We start from the raw sequence: 22,313 nt of genomic DNA, 5'->3' as shown, positions 1-22,313 counted from the left end.
AATCCCAGGCAGTCCAAAAAGATAACATGGTCGATGGTATCGAAAGCCGCAGAGAGATCCAAAAGGATGAGCAGAGTCACACTCCCTCTGTTGATAGCCAGTTGGAGATTATCCATAAGGCGTACACAAAAGCCACTTTGAAATGGGTCTAGATAACCTGCATCATCCAAAACTGCCTGCACCTGAGAGGCCACCACCCGCTCAATCACCTTGCCCCCAACCATTGAAGATTGGAAACCGGTCGCTAACTCCCTGGATTCCAGTTTTCTTCAAAAGTAGTCTAATAATAGCCTCCTTAAGACAAGGAGGCATCCTGGCCTCCCTCAGAGAAGCATTTATAATATTTACCAGACCCTCTCTGATAATGATTACCAGATGAGATCAGTCAAGTTGGGCAAGCATCAAGAGAACAGGTTGTAGGATGCACAGGCTGAAGCAGTTTGTCCATTTCCTCAGGAGTCACAAACTTAAAATGATCCAATCTAATCCCATAAGAGGAATTGCTGGACACCTCCACAGTAGACTCTAAATCTAAACCATCTCTTGGGTCCCGTAGTAACTGTGGAATCCAGCTTGGCCCAAATATGCAAGATTTTATCCACAAAAAAATTACAAATGTCACAGCAAGTAACCAGTGGTTCCAAGTTTAAATTCAAGGGGGAGGGGTACATATAAGTACTCCCTCAACCCTAGACAACCCAGCTGGACATGAATTTGTGGAAGCAATGCAGGCAGAAAAGAATTGCTTCCTTGCCACCCACACTGCCAGAGCACATGTGCTCTGTGTTGTGCCTGATCTGACTTTTCATCCACTTGCGCTCTAGCCATCTACCTCACCATTTCAGCTCCGGTAGTTCATCCGAATACCATGGGGCTGTCTCTAAAGCAGGTCAGGGAGGACACTTAGGAGTGATTGTGTCTACTGCTCTAGTGAGTTTATTATTCCATGTTTGCACCAGAGCATTGACAGAATCACTAGCAGGGCTTTAAAAAGCCCTGAGTCTTAACATTGTGTGGGTCTGTGTAGTGTAGCCAACTTATATTAAATTAAACCAACCAAAGTTAGTTGATTTTGTTTTTTGCCAGGTGCTGTCAGTCTCTATATTTTTAGGGCCTCTGCCAGTTCTTCTAATTTATTTGGGATGAAGCATCTGGGCATTGGTAGTGTTGGCTACTCATCTGATTAACCTTGAAAGGATTTTTTTTCCCCCTTGTACCCCAACCTGGCTCATGGAGCCACATTTTTTAATGGTGTGGGGCCATTTCCAGACTCCTTCATCCTGGTTTTACTCTCATACACATAATGAATAAGCAATTTGTGTTTGGTATTGTGTATTGATTTTTTACCCAGTTATATTACCAATAGTGGTTTATGTTTTAATAATGCAGACTTCTCTGTGCTTTGCACTGAAATCAGTCCTTGTTGGCTTATTCCCTGTTTCAACCCATTTGTCCTTTATCTTCTCTCTGCTTTGTACCCTGCTGCCGTTTCCCTTTTCCAGTTCCTCTACTGAAGAAGTCACTGTCAGTACCTAGATCCAACTTCATCCCCCCTGCCACCCTTGGTTTATTTGATTGTGCAAATAAGGAAATCACATGTATCAAGAATGTGGTTTGGGTTCATTACTGTTATTTTTATCAAATTGTTTTAACTGTCTGTTGCATTATTAGTACTAGATTGTGTCACCAGCTATAGAAAGGAAAAGTCTTTTGTCCTATAGTAGCTGACTTGGACATATAGAGAGTGTAGAAATGGAGTGTAGAAATTGCATCAAAACTGCAAATATAGGGAAAGAAATGGAGGTCATTCACACAATCAAAAACTGTGTTCGACCTGGGTATGGGAGCTGTGAGTGCTCCCAATTTTTGGTTGTTATTATTATTATTATTATTTATTTTACATTTTATATCCGCTCTTTCTCCAAGGAGCCCAGAGCGGAGAGAGAAATGACTGGCCCAGAGTCACCCAGCTAGTACCATGGCTGAATGGGGATTTGAACTCGGGTCTCCCCGGTCCTAGTCCAGCACTCTAACCACTATACAACACTGCTTGTGTGAAAGCAAGGTAGCAGGAAAACCTGGGTAGAAGTGATTGTGTGGAAGTAGGGTAGGACAAAAATCTGGGTAGCTTTACCTCCTACCTTGCTTCCACCCAATCACTTCTATGCAGGTTTTCCTCCTACCTTGCTTCCACACAACCAAAGGTTGAGAACACACATAGCTCCTAAACCTAAGTATAACACATTGAGGCTATTCACACGCACGTGCAAAACCGGGCTAAGAAAACCCAGCCCAGTTTTGCATGTGCATTTGTACGGTTGGGATTCGGCCAATCCCAGTGGCACCACAGCGGCAAACCTGCCAAACTAGCCACTCTTTAAAATGAAGTTAAGTGAGCAAATGCTCCTTCAACTTTTTGTTTTATCATCCGGCAGCGCAGCCACAGCTGCCAGACTGCGGGGAGCCTGGGGAGGGGAGGGGGATGCCCATGATTCACCATACACTTGCATGGTGCATCATGGTATTTCCAGGGGCCGGGACAAAACATCCCAGCCCCTGACCTTCCCCACTGCCTGACCACGTGTGGAATTGTCTGCTTATGAAGTCTTCCTTCTAAATGGGGTTAGGAGAGCGAACACTCTCTTAATCCTGTTTTGATTGTGTGCCGGTTTGCAGCGGAGGTTGGCAGACTCAGGGAGGGGAGGGGGGGATCCCAATAATGCATAGCACACTCACGTGGTGCATATTGAGCTCCGAGGGGTGGGGCAATGTGGGGCAAAATGTCCCAGCACCCCAACTCTCTGAGCTACTGGCAGGAGCCGGTGCCTGTCTAGACAGACGATCCTGCGGGGAGATAAGCTCTTTGGGGCTCCCTCCCTGCAAATCAGGTAGCCCTTTCTCACGACCAGTTCAGTTTTTGTTTGTGTGAATGACCTCATGGTTTCAAAATAATAATCTCAGTGCAAATGTTAGTCAAGTGCAAATGTTAATGAGTGAACTGGGTACCTTTTTTGATGTACTCTACTTTCATTTCAGAAATGTCAGTAAGATAATCATATCAATAAGAATCTTCTCCAGCCTCATAAAATGTCTTAAATATTTGCAAATATTCTATAGTCTACTATCCTTGTATAAAATGCATGTTGTCCATTACATACTGATTCCCCCACCCCCAATTTTTGAAGGCTGTCCCTCCCTTTCCTGAACATTGCAAAGTCAAATAATGAAAGTTTTTCCCATTTTAAAAAACAAACAAACTTGAGTTTGGCATGTTACATAAATATCCTACAGAAATTAAGTAGACTAAGTATGAATATTACAGCAGAAGTGAAAGAAATATGTATTTGCATATCATTAAACCACTTTTATCCCTAGAGCAAAACCCACTTTTCACTGCTTACTATAAATTCCTTGCTGTATACTCATACATATGTGAAATACAAATGTGATTAAGGTGCTGAGTATCTTCTTCATATTGCCATCAGTAAGATATGCAGTCAGAATATTTACGTTGCATTTTTTAATGCAAACATTGGTTTAATCCACGGTAAATATTGTGAATGTTGAGTATTACAGTTTGGGACTAACTGACATGCTGCAATTGTGTGATAAAACAAAGTACACTGAATCAGTTACTACTACTATGATGACAACAAAGAACAATAATATTTATATGCCACTGTTAAGGGGTCTGCGGGGATACGTGTTAACTATCATGCTCCATGACTATGTTTTGCTCAAATGGGAGAAATTAGCGTCAAATGGGTGTAGGACAATCAACACCAATATTACTCTTAAAATGTGGAAGCCAGATTGGTCTCTGGGACAACCTGAAGGGACCACATAACACCGATTTAAAAATAAGTGCGCTGGCTGCCGATATGTTTCCAAGTGAAATACAAAGTGCTGGTTATTACCTATAAAGCTCTTAACGGCTTGAGCCCAGGGTATTTAAGAGAGTGTCTTCTTTGTCATGACCTGTGCCTCTTCTGAAGAGGTCTGGTTTCAGTTGCAACTTGCCACCAACTTGTTTGGTGGTGACTCAGGATTGGGCTTTCTCTGTGGTTGCCCTTGGGCTTTGGAATATGCTCCCTGTTTAAATAAGCTCCCTGTTGAAATACAGTAAGAGCTTTTCCTTCTCTGTTTGTTTTCAGAAAGACCCTCTCTTTGTTTTCAGGAAGAACTGTTCTCACAGGATTTTAACTGGAATTAATTTTAATAATTTGTTTTGTTTTATGAGATTGTTTGTATTGTGTCTTGTGGAATTTTAATCTGTTTATATTTTAAATTTTTTTTAAATTTTGTACCACCAGAGTACATATCAGGTGGTATAAAAATATGAAATAAAACTAGCTTAACCCATGCAGAGCATCTGCACACTAGTACTTGATTGCTCCTCTAACCCACTGCCACAGCCACTCCTCACCTCAGAGATCTCTCCACTGTCACCTGAACTGCATTTCTCCTCCATCCAGTTGCTTCCATACCCCTCACCCCTCTTGGTCACTCCTCCATCCCCCTCACCCCTCTTCGTCGTGGCTACAGCGTTGCTCAACCCTTTTGGCCAAGCTGCAGCCCCCTATCCCCAGAGACCTCTCCACCCGAACCCGAACCCCACTCTTGCTCCTTGCCACAGGAGCAGCAGCTGCAGTGGTTGACCAGGCCCTTCCTTGCTGCCAGTAGACACTGCAATGGCCGCTCGTTACCCTCAGGCCGCTGACAGGCTTGGGGCTGTCCTTCGCCCTTCCTTCTCTCTTCCTCTCTCCTCCACTTGCTCTTCTCCTCTGTCTTCCTTCCCCTCCCCCCTCCTCCTCCTTCTTCTCCCTCTCCCTCTCCCCCTTCCATCGTTAACAGATCTTGTTCATCTTGTTTCCTCATCTAATTCACACAACGGCAACCTCCTTCTCCTGAAGGGGCTCTTTCCTCCCTCACGACCCCTCTCTTCACAGACCCCTGCCACTATCATTCACTATCTCTACAGTCAAGAACATCTTCCAACCAGTAACAGTTGCGTTCAAACTGGCCTTAACCAACACAGTCTCCTCCTCCCTATCTGCATATGGAATCCCACTGCCCAATCACCATGGTGCTTCTGCTCTCACAGGCTCCTCCTCCCTATCTGCATATGGAATTTCTACTGCCCAATCACCATGGTGCTTCTTATTGTGAACTCTTGCGAGACATGCCACACACAGGATTAGCCATGGTTATGCCTTAGAGAATTATATATATAGATAGATGCTGCAGGAAAGCTGACTGTGGCAATTGCACATGGAAAAACAAAGAGTTGCTTTATTGAAGGGTAATGGGGTACAGAACATGAAAAGAGGGCAAGTAGCTTTAAAGCTGGGGAAGGGAAAGTGGCTTGAGGAATGCTGTTTTTCATAGTTACCTGCTTCTTGCTAGGGATCTATCTCTCAAGCATGAGGCAAGAAATGAGGTGCACCCGGGCAGCATGGGGTGCAGAGTACAAAGGTGGATCAAGGGTGCAAGAGTGGCAAGAGCATGAAATGCTTTCTTTGAGGGGTTTCATATAGGTGAAAATATACACTGAGGCATAATTGAGAAGTTTAAATGGAGGAGATTCCTCCTTGAGGAATTTTTAAATTAAATTCCTCTTTGAGGAATTTTTAGCCTACTTTATGAGATCACCTGGCTTTCTGTGTGCGTGTGTATCCATCCATGTGTCCCCCATAATCGCAACTCCTGGACAAATATGAACCAAATCATGTACAGTTATAGGGACACCTCAACAGTGTAGTTTGTGATGATGTCACTAACCCTGATCCAAGATGGTGGATGTATGAACTTTTGAGGCACAGGTGGGCTAACTTGTGAACCACTTCACCGATTTGAACCAAATTTGCTACAGCTGTAGGATTTGCAGCATTTGTATCGACACATAGAGGTTCCCCAATGGTGTAGTTTGTGATTATATAATCCACCCCGATCCAAGATGGTGAATGTGTGGATTTTTGAGGCACAAGTGTGCTAACTTGAGGACTGCCTAACCAATTTGAACCAAATTTACAGTTGTAGTGAGTGACACCGCAATGAACATTTGAGGTGCAGGAGATCTAACTTGTGGACCTCAGTTTGGACCAAATTTACTCCAGCTGTAGAGACAGTAAAAGGAAAGCAGGCTGATTAGTTCTTACTGGAACAACTTGTTAGTATTGTATAAGGCTTGCTCTGAATAAGGCATGGATATTAGGGATGTGCGCAGAACCGTTTGGCTCTCCATTCTAGGAGCGCCAAACCTGTTCCAGCAACCAGCATTTGTACCAGTTCGGAGAGGATTAGGAGATAGCTTTAAAGGGCAGGGAAGGTCCTGCCTACCTGCCAGCCTCCACCATGGCACTTTCCCCCTGCCGGTGCTCTTCCAAAAAGTGGGCATGTGGAGCTGCAGCATGCCTCCTTACAGCCAGGATCAGCATCGCCATGGCATGTTTGGGGTGGCTCCCCTGTAATCTGTAATCTCCCCCATTTAATATTTTTTTCACTTAATATTTTAATTGTGTCTTTTTAACCATCTTGTGTTTAATTTTTTTATATATTTTTTGCTGTAAACCACCTTGGGATTGCTTTAATGAAAGGTGGTATATAAATTTAACAATCAATCAATCAATCTCTTTTAGACAAAGAGAGGTTAGTGAAAGATATCACTGAGAGCAATCTCCTGAACAGAGAGGGGAGGGTAGCATATCATGTAGTCTGACATTATGCATTTGATTCTAATAGCAGCAGGGAGGAAAGAGGTAAAAAGTTTTGTTTAGCCTTGAAACTTCTTATGGTTGTACATGGGAGGAAGAGAGTTTGCATTTCTCTATTTTTGACTCTATTTTACTCTAATTTAGCACTGCCCTGCCCTGAATTTGCTCTGAAGCTCTTCTCATGATCACGATCAGAGTTTCTTCTGGGTCTGCATGGTGAGCAGGCTTAGCCCGTCTCCCCGCAGATGATCCAAAGGCAGCCCTGGGTGGCCTGATTGACCACCTACACGACTGCCAGCTCCGTTGTGGAGCCGACAGGGGCTGCAGGGATTGGGGGCCGCATGGCCCCTGGAAGTCCCAGGACGCCCCGCGGGAGTGTGCTGTGGCAACACATGAGCAAAAAGATGGGGTTAACAGAGCACTCTCTGTTACCCTCATCTAAGGGGAGCGGTATTTATGGAGCCTAGCTGCTGGGAGACGCGTGGCTCCCATTGCAGCACACAATCACCCCAAAGCGGGCTAGGCTCCCTTAGCCCACTTTTGCATGATCACCTTGGGGTTGTTTTAATGAAAGGCGGTATATAAATTTAACAATAAATAAATAATAAATAAATAAATAATCGTGAAAATAGCCTCTCTGTCTGTCCTCAGATGCAATCAGAGATGGGCATTTCTTTTAGTCCATTGCAGTCACCTGCAAATTACCTGAAAGACACCATAGGTAAACTCCTGGTCAGAATGACCTTTTACCTGGAATGTAGCCACCGTTTCCCTTCCAAGGAGACTAAGAAAAGATAATTTCTAAATGGCTAAGTTTGAGAGGTATACTGAAGCACCCAAAATGGTGTAGTGAGTGTGGTTAGTAATATCACTTTCCAATAAGTTCCCAAAGCAGATAGCATAGAGAAATAATAGTAAATAAATAAGATAGTGTAGCTCTCTCATTGATCGGAAACAATTTGGAAAGTGCTTATTACATGCCATGATCTTACCAAAAAACAATGCAAGTGACTGAAATAACTAGTTGTCTTAAACCAACACTTTTAAGAAACAAATTTCAATTAGATTAACTTTAAATCACTTTGATAATTTCCCTACAAGGAAAGAGAAGCTTTAGCAATAGCAATAGCAATAGCACTTACATTTATATACTGCTTTATAGCCGGAGCTCTCTAAGCAGTTTACAATGATTTAGCATATTGCCCCCAACATTCTGGGTACTCATTTTACTGACCTCGGAAGGATGGAAGGCTGAGTCAACCTTGAGCCCCTGGTCAGGATCGAACTTGTAACCTTCTGGTTACAGGGCGGCAGTTTTACCACTGCGCCACCGGGGGCTCTTAGAATTTAGAATTTTGTTTAAGAATGTCTCAGAATATATCTGGGATTGTCTTCAAATGGTACAATAGCTGCATGGGAGCTGCTTATCTGTGGACAGGACCAATCTTGAACCATTAAATAATATTCTTTGGTGTGGGATGGTCAATGACGAGGTATGAAAAACTCACATGATTGTTCCCGTCCATGGGATTTAAAATGTCATCGCAGTAGTGTTGAATGAAGCCATGAATAAACATATCCCCAGTGCCAAGGTGAAGATTCCCTGATTTGTTGACATAATTGCACTTGAATCAACTTTAATATGTGCTGATTCAGTCCTCCTATTAAATGGATTAAATAAGATGAAATATAGAGTTCCTTTTCTCCTGTGAATAATGGTTAAGCTATAGTTAATTGTAAAGTATTGATAAAGGAAAGTATGCTAGTATATAGGCTCACATATTTCAAATCCCATTTCTCATGTTAACCTATACCTGCTGTTGACCCTGCCAGATATGTTGAAAAAGATTTTTAAAAATTACTCATCATTAATTCTTCAAAATGAGTCACAATTAAAAGCTTTATCGTTTGCTGAGAGGGTCCAAATGAGTGGACTCTGTGAGATCAAACTAAATTAAAGACATTTGTCCAAATTAAAATGGAAGCATGCATGAAGAATATACTAAATGAACATGTATGCTCCTGTAATAATAGTTTCATTATCTTCAGCTTGCAAGCCAGACTTTTAATTATGACCTTTTTTATATCAAGGAAAACCATGTATTTGGGATTAAAAACCTATTTCTTTAACTAGTTAAGTTAAAGGCTGTGGTTTGATACATTCCAGGCTACAACTTTTACAAAAACCAGAGAACACTTTTAATAACACTTTTCTAATTTAACGGTTCAGTGCACAGTCAGTAAAGATTTAAATAATTCAGAAAGAAAGCCTATTCTCTTCCTTTATTGGAAGTTTGAGTCAAGCAAATTCTTTGACATTTAATAGGTTTTAACCCTTTTAATAACTTCTTATAATGAAATTTACTGGAGGTTGTTTTAAATAAAGGGTTATTATATTAGAGTGAATAGCCGTCATTGGGGTTTTTTATGATTAGTTTCGAGATCTTGGCCCTGTGTGACTCAAAGGTTATTAACACATCAAGTAGAATAGAATGTTAATATTCACAAAATTAAGTGTGTACCAAGAAATGCTAGTACATTTGTATTACTATATGATCATGCTCTAAGAATCTGCTGTTAACATTTCAGTATTTAATTGTTTTAAAGGAGCTTAAGGTCACTTTCGAGAGCTGATATGATGGCAGACAAGAGAGTTTCCTTCTTGAGAGTATTACCCAACATTATTAGTAGAAAACAATATCTTTGTGTTATTTTTCTTTTCTTTTATATGAATAACACCTTGATTCTAGACCCAAGTTGATAAGAGAGATAGTTACATTGCAATATCTTATAAAAATTGAAATATTCTCACAATGCACATGTATTGTTACTAAAACTTTTTTTGTAGTGCTCAGTCCTTTAAACTGCAATCAATGTTTTACACATTTAAATGTATGAAAATTTCCTATTAAGCTGCATTTTGCATCAGTCCTGTAATGTACACCTTTAATCATTTTATAATCACTCTTTGCTTCCATTCTTTTGAATGATTCTATTCTAATCACTCTCAATTTCCATGATAATAAGTGGCCAGATTGCTAAATTTACTCCCGAGTTTCAGTCATTACAACTATGTGTCATATGTATGGTGTGGGGGCGTGTGTGTCTGTGTGATCATCCTTCAAAACAGCATGACCTTGGTATAAAAAGAATGTTGATTTAGGAAATATTGCATAAAGACACATTTAACATTCTCATAGCAGTGGAGCTGCTTTGGAAGCGGCTCCACTGCTTTCTATTCCTGTCCATGGTGAGCAATATTCTCCATTCTTTGAACAGTTTTGTTTTTCCTTTTTTTTATTTTTAGAAAATTACATCATACCTTGTATTTTTAAAAACTATAGCATATCTTATCTTTGTCAAAAAATGAACCTTTCATAGGAATATAGGAAGCTGCCATATACTAAGTTATATGGCATATATGATAAACCATTGGTCTATCTAGCTCAGTGTTGTCTTCACAGAGTGGCAGCGGCTTCTCCCAGGTTGCAGGCAAGAATCTCTCTCAGCCCTATCTTGGAGATGCTGCCAAGGAGGGAACTTGGAACCTTCTGATGCTCTTCCCAGAGTGGCTCCATCCCCTGAGGGGAATATCTGACAGTGCTCACACTTCTAGTCTCCCATTCATATGCAACCAGGGCAGACCCTGCTTAGCTAAGAGAACAAGTCATGGTTGCTACCTCAAGACCAGCTCTCCTCCACGCTTTCCAGAGTGTCCTTTAACAAAAAATAGTATATTATAAAGTTTTGAAGTTTAATTTTTATATTTAAAAGGTTTTTTTTTAAGAAACTATAAAAAATTAAAAGCCATACAGCCCACCTGAAGCATGGGGCAAGAAGCAAGAGTGGTGGTTTAGTGTTCGATTAACTCTTATTCATCATTTCAGTTCTGAAGCTGGATTCATTGACACTCTGAAGAATTTGCTGTGGGATCCATTTTATGCTGTATCAGTCTTCATCCTTGGTTGTAGCCAGGACTGGACTTAAGTGTGGTCTAGCTGGTCAGTCACCCTAGACAACTGCCTGGAAGGGCTGCAGAGCTGAACTTAGCTGTTCACTGTTACTTGAGTGCTGGGTTGATTGGTTTAAATAAAATCGGTTTAAATCATGATTTAAATTGCTTCACAGGACTCAATTTTAATGATTTAAATCACTAAGGAAGATTCTAGTTAATCATCATTCTCTAGTAAAAGTACATTCTTGTTGTTTAATATAACCTTTACATATTCAGAAACATATGTAGAGAGTAGGTACACACAACATAATAGGTACACATTTCACTTAATGCATGCTGTTTCATTCAGGCAATCAGGAGTTGCATTTCTTTGTTGCATTGTTTGCATTTTGTATGCATGCCTGTCTTATCCACAGGCACAGGAACTTCATTAAAATATTCCCAAATTGGGTCTTTTTTATGACCTGTTGCCATAATAGTTGTTTTCCTTCTACAATGGAGGATACACTTGGAAAAGGTTTCCTCAGGATTGCGTAAATATGTTCTGTTCACTTTTGGTTTCCCCCCTGTCCCTTGCATTTATATCCAGACTCCTCTTGATTTAAATAATAATAATTAAAGTCTGATTTAAATAAAAATCTGTTTTAAATAAAAAATATCTGATATAAATTTTAAAATCAGATTTTTTTATTTTTTTATTGATTTTTATCAACCCTGCTTGACTGAACCATTGGGGGAAAGGTGCCAGAGACACTCCTTGCTCAGGGTTTGTTGTTTTTTTAATTTTTCCAGACAGTTTAGAACGTCATATCTCATCACCTCTATCTGACTCAGTTCTTTAGCTTCTGTCCTTGAGAAGCCTGGTATATACTTGGTAACCTCCGCCGTGAAGACAGATGCAAAGAACTCGTTTAGCTTCTCTGCAGTCTCCATATCCTCCTTAATAATCCCATTCATAATAATCTTCGTCATGTGAGGGGTGAGGACAAAGAGCCTTCCTTGCAGGTTTCCTGCTTCTGAAGTATTTAAATAAGTTTTTGTTATCCTCTTTGATGCTTTTAGCTAAATGTTCTCAAACTCTCTTTTTGCTTCCCTTATTGTCACATTGCATTTATTTTGTCAGAAAAATGTGGCAGGAGGTCTTTTTTTAAAGACCTCCTCTCCTTGTAGCTCCAGACCAGTCCACAGACTTCAGTTCATGCACATCCCTACTGTGGATGCACATTGCCCTCTCTTTTTGATCATGCGTTAGAAACAGAAGGGATATACCCACTAGCAAACCACCTTACCAACTACTCCTGGGATCTTTCTTGGGCATTGGGAAGGATATTGCAAGAATAAGTAAACACAGAAGCATTAAAGGAGTGTTTCATCTTGTTGTGTAAGATTTTCCTCTAAAATGTTAATATAAGGTCATCTTTAGAGACCAGTGAGGACATAATGCTAAATTGGGAGTATATTGTGGTCATACACTACATTTTCTGGCTAACTGGTGCAGCATTCTGTCTGCAGAAGTGCAAACTGTGGTTAATTTTTTAAACCAGGGTTTGAAAACCAGCTTTTAGCCCTGGAACTGCGAGCTAATTTAAATGTTTGGGTTGCTTTCATTAGCACTCTCCCAGTTCTGTTCTGCAACAACATAAAATAGGTGACCGTGCTGTTACTTACAATAATTAGCTATTTCAACAAAATCGAACTCTAGTTTTTCCTCTTGTTTAATTTTATAATGCTGTGATAACCTTCATTGGCATGAATCAGGAAGGTCCTGCATGTAGATATTAGAAGCAAATATGATGAAGAGTAATTATGTGCAGCATAAGCTCTAGCCACACTTTTTAACTCCAACAATGTATTTTGGTAGCCTTAAGGAGAGCACTCTGCAGTGTCAAATGATAACAGGCAGGGCTAAATGGAAAAGCTGCAGAGATGCCTCACTTTTCCTTGTTCTTGCTGCAGCTGGCATATTTCCAGGCCTTTCCTGCTAACACCACAAAAAGCAGCAGCTGGTGACTAACATTAGCAAATAAGGCCTCAGGGCTGCCCATATTCAAGCTCTTCATTCACCAACTGCTATTCAGTGAAACAGCTGGATCAGAAGCGATATGGCCAAGAAGTAGTTAGAGTTTTATGTGTACAACTGTTCAGATATAGATTGTCTGCTAGAGGCAGAGATAATGATAGCTTTCAAGGCTAATATGTTTGACTAGGATGGAGCTGGTGTTTGAAATGAGAGAGTAAAGAGCCAGTAACAATCTTGAAATGTTTTTCAAGATTCAAATATAAGCTGTCAGTTGACAGTATGCATTGATTTTTCATCCTTTCCCTTATTCCCCCATCCCACGTATTGATTCTACATATGCCAGAAATTTTATTACACAAACCTGTTCTAAGCCTGTTGAAAATGGGGATTTATTTTGCCAGAATGCACTGCAAAATATTTTGGTGAAAAATACACCTGTATATTCTGAATATTGCTAGTGACACAAATGCCTGTCAATCGAAGTAGCTGCCAAAAAATAAAATAAATAAAAAGCCAATCCCCATAGCTTTTAATAATCTGTTGAAGAATCCTAACTACTTGAGGAAATTATAAAAAGCATAGCAAATAGTCTATTTTATCTTTCTAGTAATCTGTAGGTGATAATGATTTCCTGAGGATCATGTGCTTTGAAAGAGCTGCAAGCATGTGTCTTCCTAATTATAGATTTAACATTTCTGTGAAATTATGATGCATGAAAAAACACAGTTACTGCAGGAAAAAAAATTGTATATAGCATATACCATTATCAACAGAGCTCTAGGTCTCAACAGATCTTAATAAAGAGAAGACCTATAGATACTTCCTCCCAAAGTGACGATATGTATACGTGGTGCTACTACAGGAAATATTATGCCTTATGTTCATCCTCCATATCCAGTCCCAGTTCTTTTTAACTGAACATTGTTTAAAAGCAGAGATGGCAGTTCAGATGGTCAAATGTGAGCATGTATGGATCTCCCATTCCTTGCCTGTGCACAAATGCCTGCTCGTGCACCTTTATGCTCCCACTGGGGGCTGAAGGGTAAATCAAATCCAGGAGAATTTGTTTGTATGCAGGCACTATGCTCATGCTTAGCAGGACTGAGTCTTCTGTAGAACTTCATTCATAAATTTGTATTATCTGGCCATTTGTGAAATTTAAATGAATAAATGCCTTTGTTTTATTCAAACAATATTGCACATACATACAGTATTAAGATGGAATTCCAAGCTTTTGCATCCTATGATACTTAAGTAAATGTTAGTTTTTGCCATTTGAGAAACTAGGAACAATATGATTGGCAGACTTGTATTCTTCACCAAATAACTGCAGATATTCTGTAGTCTGCAACACTGGAAGTAATTTTCTAGCATAGTTCTAATATTGCTGTGCATTTAGTAAGCCAGTCAAATGCTGTAGCAATATTATTATCACCAACATTACATCAGTGCCTTTGAAGTTACGCTGATGACACCCAGCTCCACCTTTATTTTACATCTGCATCACCTGAGCTGGAAGAGATGCTGAATCAGTGTCTGGAGTAGGTAATGGTCTGGATGAGAGACAATAAACTGAATCTTGAGCCCAACAAGACAGAGGTGCTGTGGATTAATAGCTTATTTGGTCAGGATGGTGGCATTCAGCTGTTCTGGATCGAGTAGATATGCTTACCTTGCACCTAAGCTGATGTTTCAGTGCAAGATAGTTGCCAAAATTATGTTCAGCATTACAGTTCCAAAGCGCTGCACCCTGGGCCTGCTGTGGGCTTGGAATGCAGCTCTGACACTGATAAGAACTGACATCACACTAACAGTGTTTCTTCAGTTTTCTGCATTCGCAACAATGGAAACAAATGTGGAATTGCTGCTAGCACAACCACACATAACACACTTACCAGTGTCAGGGTTGCATTCTAAGTCTGCAGCAGCCACCAGGCACAGTATTACAGAGTCCTAACACCACACATCATGTGGGCCAATGACTTTATTATCCCAATATTTAACTTTTAAATATTTTAGTTCTTACCTGCCAGTATTAATAGTTGTGATTGTTTTGCACTATTAATCAGAAAAAATGTATTTTAAAGCTGGTATATAAATTCTTGAAATGAAATAAAATATGCTGCTGTGTGTACTACAGGAGGACATTGTAGGATCTTTTTGTAAAGTCTATTTGTCTTGATATGAAATAAAGCACTTGCTTCTCCAATGCAGTGTCTCATCTGATCCTGCAAATCCTTTAGATTCAGTGCTTGAATTAAAATCAGGAGTCTCATTAAGACTAAAAGTAGTGACCCAAATAACACAATGGAATAATTTGTTGAGCTCACAAGTTTAGGGCTCTTCACATTCATTTATGGTGATTTCAGTTAAATGAGCTGTGTAGTCATGCAATCAGTCCATCAATAGCTCACTGCTTTCTCCATATGGAAAATTACAGGAGCACCTCAAGCAGTTACAGGTATGTTAGAAGCACAGAATTTCACAGACCTTATCTGATTTTGGATAATGTTAAGATCTAATTATACAATTGCATATCAGATCTGCTTCTTGATAGTTTTTTAAAGTCATGATAAAGGGAAGAATATTCCTCAGTCAAGTCATTAGGATTTCTTTAAGCTCTGAATTATACACTTTCCCCCCTGAAATGCTGCAATGCTGTTTTAAGGTTAATCAAAACATTCACTTCCTAATAACACAATGCATTTTTAGCAGTGATATAATAATCAGACTAAATCACTTTTGTGTTGTTCTTCTTCAGATGCAAGATTTACGGAATGCAGAAGGAGCTCAATATAGTTCTCACCCCCAGATGGCAGCCATGAGACCAAGAGTTCAGCCTGGAGACATTAGGCAGTCAGGAATGATGCAGCATGGTCAGCTGACTACCATTAACCAGTCACAACTAAGTGCTCAACTTGGTTTGAATATGGGTGGAAACAATGTTCCCCACAACTCTCCATCTCCTCCTGGAAGCAAGTCTGCAACCCCTTCACCATCCAGTTCAGTTCATGAAGATGAAGGGGACGATACGTCTAAGGTATGGATAAACTTCCAAGAAGTTATTTGCAACAAGCAAAATAAAGTGAATTACTCTATGATAAATATTTCCCTTCATGGTATAAATTGTATCATTTCACACTGCCACCAAAACAGCATATTTCAAGAAGGTACAGACCCTTGCACATATTAGCCATAATACCAAAGATCCCGGTGATTCTGATGTGAAGATAGGAAGAGCTCCTGACTGCAAGTTTCCACTTCTACCTCCAGCTTGTGCTACATTACATTCAAGGGGATTTGAACAATAGGGATGTGCAAAACGATTTGGGTACAAAATTATTTGTACCCGAATCTGGCCGACTTGGGTGATTTGTAGACAAAATAAATCACCCCTGTCCTCAGTTGCCCAGATTCGGTTACAAAACAAATCACCCCCAATTCGGACCCCAAAAAATTGGAGATTCAGAACTCCGTTTTGTGGCCAAAGTGGGTTGGGTGATAGTGCCCAATGGATGGAAGCGACCACCCAAATTTCAAAGAGGTTGGGCAAAGGGGTGATATTTAAAGAATTTTTGAAGTTGGCGCATCTTTAAGCTTTTCCCCATAGGGAATAATGGGGATTTCAGCAGACTTATAGCTCCATGTAGGGGGCACCAAGGTGGCCCAGAGTGTGTCATGGTGGGTGGTAGTTCCCAGTGGGTACAAGGAAGCTACCACCCCGATTTCAAAGGAATTGGGCAATGGGGTGATTTTTAAATGATTTTTGAAGTTTACGCACCTTTAAGCTTTTTCCCATAGAGAATATGGGGATTTCAGCAGCCTTTGTTATAACTGGGGGGGGGGGGGTGAGGCACCAGGGTGGACCAGAGTGGGTTGTTGTGGGTGGTAGTGCCCAATGGGTGCAAGGAAGCTACTTCCTAGATTTCAAAGGAATTGGGCAAATGAGTGATTTTTAAAATTTTTTTGAAGATGGCATGTCTTTGGGGCAGATTTGGGACAGAAATGAGGTTTTGGGGGTAGAATAGTGGGTCAGGTGTTAGTGCCCCAATGGGTACCTGCTACCATCCAGATTTCAAATTAATTGGTGAAAGAAGTGATAAAAAGCAATTTATTTTGAATATTTATATCCCGCCCTTCCTACTGTTCAGGTTGGCTTACAATATTGATACAATAGATACAATATAAAACAGTAAAATTAAAGTTAAAGGACCGAGCTAAAACCATACTTAAAATGTGTTTTTAAAAAAAGTTTCAAGTTAAAAGTTATGAATAAAAAGCTAAAGAAACCTACCAGATATAGCAGCAGAGAAAATATTTAAAAGCCTATCTAAAAAGATGTGTCTTCAATTTTTTCTTTGAAACACTGAGGGAGGGCATTCCAAATACGAAGGGACCACAACAGAAAAGGCCCTGTCTCTAGTCCCTGCCAGGCAGATCTCTGTTGGTGGTGGTGCCATGGGCAGAGCCTGTGTTGCCAAATGCAGGACTCTGACAGGTTCATAAGGGCGGATGCCCATATGAAACAATGGCCCCAAGGCGTGTAGGGCTTTAAGGGTCAAGACCAGCACCTTCAACAAACCAGGAAGTAGACTTGTAACCAGTGAAGGTGCCACAGGATGAGTGTAATTCATGAAGCTACTTGTGCCCATGAGCATCCTTGCAGCAGCATTCTGGACCAGCTGAAGTTTCCAAACCATCTTCAAGGGCAGCCCCACGTAGAGTGCATTGCAACAGTCCAAACTGGATGTGAAAGTTTGTTTGAAAGAACTGTGTTTTGGTACAACTCCTGAAAGAGTATGCATAGAATCCTAGCAGACTTCTCTGAGCAGGACATTCTGTAAAGTTTATGCGGCTACTGAGGAATTTCTGCTCCTTGTACACATCTACCAAACCTCACTTGGCAAGGAGCTCAAAACCATGATTTTTGGTGTTGAGCAGAGTGCATTGGGAGATTCTTATGAAAGAAGTTGATCCTAGATATTCTTTAGGGGGAAACAAAATCCTGGAAGGACTGTACCATTTCAGAATAGTGGGTAATGTCTTGTTTTGTACACATTTGTTGTTTTGGGCACATTTTTATTAAATAATATCTCTAGGGAGAGATTTAAATGAAGGGTGGGATAGGCAGCTGTTGAACAGACTGCCTGAAGTTGGAGAACACATGAGACTTGATAGGGCATAAATCTGGGGCATGGCTCTGAGATGAATGGAGGAGAGAAAAATGGCAGTAAGAGAAAAGTAGGAAGAAAATACAGTGAGTGGTCTACAGACTGTGAGCTTTAAGGGAAAGGGAAAGACTAGAGGCTTGAAACTGAAGTAAAGCATGACAGTAATCCAGTGCAGAAGCAGAAGCACTGGATTGAAAGCATGGCAGGAAGGAAGAGGATGGATAACACATAAAATGGGGTTGTTTGGAATGTGAAGGAAGTAATTGATTCAAGAACTGAAACTTTGGCTTTTCTAAGTTCTGTCAATGTTTTTCATGCCTGAAGCTTCAAAATAGGTTTTTAAGAAAATACTCAGAATTAATTCAGTCGAGAGAAGGGAGGGGGGGGAGAGAGGTGTTCACAGGAGACCGAGAAATCTTTTTGGCATATTTTATATATTTCAGTATCTTTCAATATTCATTTTTACATGTAGAAATAAATTTGCATAAGAAATGCATAAACATAAACCAATTTAATATTTTCTTTACAACTTCAAAGTGCTTGCATATTCGGCCAGACTAATATGAGCTTTTTCTACCTTCCTTGAAGAGTTTTGTAGGGGTGTACAATTTTACAGCCAAGCAGTAAATGAGAATATTCCACAACTTGACATGGTCAACACAGTCAAAGGCTTTTCTGTAGTCAATAAAGCACATATTGACTTCTTTCTGGTATTCTTTGGCTTTCTCAATTATTCAGTATGACTCAACAATGATGTCTCTTGTTCCTTGGCCTTTTCTGAAACTAGCTTGAACATCCAGCATTACCCTTTCCACGTAGGGCTCTAATCTGTGTTGGATGATCCTGAGCATTATTTTGCTAGTATGTGAAATTAAGGATATTATGTGATAGTTTGCTCAATCTATTAAGTCTCCTTTCTTCAGTATGAGTATGTAGACTGACCTCTTCCAATCTGTTAGCCACTGTGTTGTTCTCCAAATTTGCTGGCATAGTTTGGTTAGAGCCTTGACTGACTCTTCTTCTGTTGCCTGCCATATTTCTGTAGCTATTCCATCAGTTCCTGTAGCCTTCTGACTTGGTAATGACTGGAGTGCTGACCTAACTTCATCTTCCCGTACTAGAGGTTCTTGCAAGTAGGGAATATTTTCTAGAGTATCTTGGATGTTGACATCCCTGCTGTACCGATATTCAGTATACTCCTTCCATCACTGTTTGATCTTCTCTGAATCAGTTGCTACCTGTTCTTTGGCATCCCTTAACAGTTCAATATGAGATTGGAACTTCCCTCTGAGTTCAGAGATCTTTTGGAAAACTTGTCTTGTTTTTCTGTGTCTATTTCCAACCTCAAGGTCATTGTAGTATTGCTCCTTGTCTCTTCTAACAGCTTTCTGAAATTCCCTATTAAGTTCCTTCCTGAGTTCCTTCTTTATCTTTCCTAACTTTGGCTTCTCTCTTCTTCTGGGCAATTTCCACCATCTGTTCTGACATCCATTTTGCTTTCTTCTCTTTCTTGGTCTTTGGCAGTCTCTTTTCACATGCATCCTTAATAACTTCTTTGATTTCAATTTACAGTTCCTCTGGTTCCCTATCAATGAGGTTCAGAACTTCAACGTGGTTCCTGATGTTCTCCTTGAAAATGGTGGGTGCATTCTCAAGATCATATTGTGGAAGCTGGATAGCTTTGTTTTTCTGCTTTAGCTTGACTTGGAACTTACACATGAGCAGTGTGCAATCGGCGGTTCCACAATCTGCCCCTGTCATGTCTTAGCTGTTATAACTGAACTCTTCCTCCTCCTTGCACCAATAATGTAATCAATTTGATATCTGTGTACTCCATCTGGTGATGTCCATGTGTATAGGCACCACTTTGATTGTTTGAAGAATATGTTTGCAATGAAGAGATCATTGCCTTAGCAGAAACTAATAAGTTGTTTTCCTGCTTTGTTTCTGTTTCCTACGCCATATAGGCCGACTGGATTTTCCTCCTTACCTTTTCCAGCTTTGGCATTCCAGTCTCCAACCACCACCAGCACATCTTGCTTGCATGTTCTGTCAATTTAAGACTGAACTTGAGCATAAAACTCATCAACTTCCTCTTCTTCTGCATCAGTTGTTGAGGCATAGACTTGAAGAACTGTCATCTTAAAGGGTTGTCCATGAAATCTAATTGATATTAGTCGGTCACTGACTGCATTGTACCCAAGTACTGTCACTGCTATATCCTTCCTGACTACGAAAGCAACACCATTCCTTCTTTGGTTTTCGTGTCCTGAGTAGTAATCAGTATGATTTCCTGACTGAAAGTGTCCCATTCCAGTCCATTTTAATTCACTGATGCCCAAGATGCCAATCTGTAGTCGATTCATTTCATCTTTCACTGTGTTGAGCTTTCCCATATTCATGCTCCTTACGTTCCATGTTCCCATTGTAATTCTGTCTTTGCAGCTTCAGGTTTTCTTTTCCCGCACAGCAACATCAGCTGCTAGAAGTCCAAAAGACTTTAGTCTAACTGCATCATAAACACCATTGGTACTCTGAGAAATCCTCAGCTCTTCCTCAATAGCATGTTGAGTACCATCCAAGCTGAGGGGCCCATCATCTGGCACTACTTCGACAACCATTCCATTTTGTCTATCCATTTGGTTTTCTGGTAAAATACAGGAGTGCTTTACCATTGCCTTCTCCTGTGCAGAATGAAATGATGCCATTGTCATTGTCACTCAAGTGACCATCCTTCCTACGTATATTGCTGCTGTCCAATATAGGTGCCTGCTTGCTTTAGCTGGGCAGCTGGGATGACCTTCGTGCTTTGGGTGACCCTACTGGGAATATACCTCCTGGCGTACTTGGCTCATTCCTCCCAGGAACACCCCCGAACACCGCCACGATGAGGCAGCATAGCAGGACTTGTGGGGGAGAACATTTCATTGTTCTCATGAGAAACCTACACACAGGACAGGAAGCCACAGTCCAGACAGAACATAGTGAAACAGACTGGTTCTGATCGGCAAAGGAGTAAGACGAGGCTGTATACTTTTTCCAGCTTTATTCTTCCAGTTACATTGATTTTACAGTAATCTTCCTGTTACATTGATTTTACAGAATGATAGTAATTTTTTCTGCCATAACTTTTTAGATCTGATTCAGATATTCAGATACTGTATTTATGTGAAATCATTCAAATTAGCAACTAATAACACTGGAAACTTTTCAGTAAAGAGAGAACACCCAACTGTGGTGTCTATGTAATTCTCCACTAGTTTTCAAGTGATTTACTAAGCCCATCAAGAACATCTTACATTATTTAACATAAAATACCAACACTCATAATTTAAGTGTCAACTGGAAGGGAATGCCCCATGAAGGACACCTACTAAGAATACCATTCTGTCATAGGACATTCCCACCATGTCCAGATACTACTAAGTACCAAGATTGCAGGTATGTTGCACATTAGAAAGAGAGTTGAGTTTTATCACCATATCAGTGGCCCTGACTGAACTCCAAACCTTCACACAATCTCATTGGAATTGGGGGGCACTTCAGGGAAGGCCTCATGAAAGTGATGAACGAGTGTTCTGCACTTTCTACTCGTTCCACTTCTTGAATATGTCTAGCTTGAGTGAACAAGGCTACTTGAATCTGCAGCTGTGACTCTGAATCCTGATGAAGAATGATTACTGAAAAACCCAGGAAGATTAGAAGGATCAACGGGATGCAGTTACTCCTGCAATTATCATTCCGCCTATCAAGGCAGAAAAGCATTTACTACTTGTATGGCAGATGACAGTCAGCAAGTTTTATGTCCTTTCTGGTGAGGAGAATCCTCCCTTTCAGACTCTGGCAAGCTCTGCCCTTGAAGCACAGTTTAATTTTTATTGTCGTCTCATTTTTATCTTGCTTTCCTCATTCCCTGTACCTAACACATCAGAGGGGAATAGAGGAACAGGCACTAGGGTTGCAGGTTTAGTATTTTTTCTGTTTCAATTTGTACCAAATCCAAATCAACCCCATTTTCTATTTTGTCCGAAATTAAGCCTTCCGAATCACCCCAGATTTGTTTTGTATCCAAATTAATCCAAAATTGAATCCAAATTAATTCAGATTTAAAAATGGGTCACATGGTCAAAAGAGTGGATGGGGGTTATAGTGCCCAATAAGTGGAAGCTAGCACAAAAATTTCAAAGGAATTGGACAAACTGCTGATTTTTGGTGAATTTTTTGAAGTTTGCACATCTAGATTTTCCCCATAGGGTATGATGGAGGTTTCAGGAAAAGTATAGTTTCACACGGGGGGGAGGGGTGGCCCAGAGTGGAGTGTGGTTGGTGATAGTGCCCAGTTGGTACAAGGAAGCTACCATGATTTTTTCCAAAGGAATTTGGCAAAGGGCTGATTTTTAAAGAATTAATGAAATTATGCGTCTTTCAGATTTTCCTCGTAGGGTATAATGGAG

At 40.4% G+C, this 22,313-nt stretch overlaps 1 protein-coding gene across 8 annotated transcripts in view; it reads left to right on the top strand.

Annotated features, from left to right (window-relative positions):
• Positions 1 to 22,313, top strand: part of TOX (thymocyte selection associated high mobility group box) — a 347,867-nt gene that overhangs the window by 265,880 nt on the left and 59,674 nt on the right. For all 8 annotated transcript variants that reach the window (XM_053250482.1, XM_053250485.1, XM_053250477.1 and 5 more), the window contains one exon: positions 15,450 to 15,728. In XM_053250482.1, coding sequence (XP_053106457.1) covers positions 15,450 to 15,728 — 279 coding nt within the window. The remainder of the gene's footprint in view (positions 1 to 15,449; positions 15,729 to 22,313) is intronic.

The sequence above is a fragment of the Hemicordylus capensis genome, chromosome 4, assembly GCF_027244095.1.
Source record: "Hemicordylus capensis ecotype Gifberg chromosome 4, rHemCap1.1.pri, whole genome shotgun sequence".
NCBI classification, from domain to species: domain Eukaryota; kingdom Metazoa; phylum Chordata; class Lepidosauria; order Squamata; family Cordylidae; genus Hemicordylus; species Hemicordylus capensis.
Note: the sequence above shows the minus strand (reverse complement) of the source record. Positions and strands in the feature narration are given on the sequence as shown.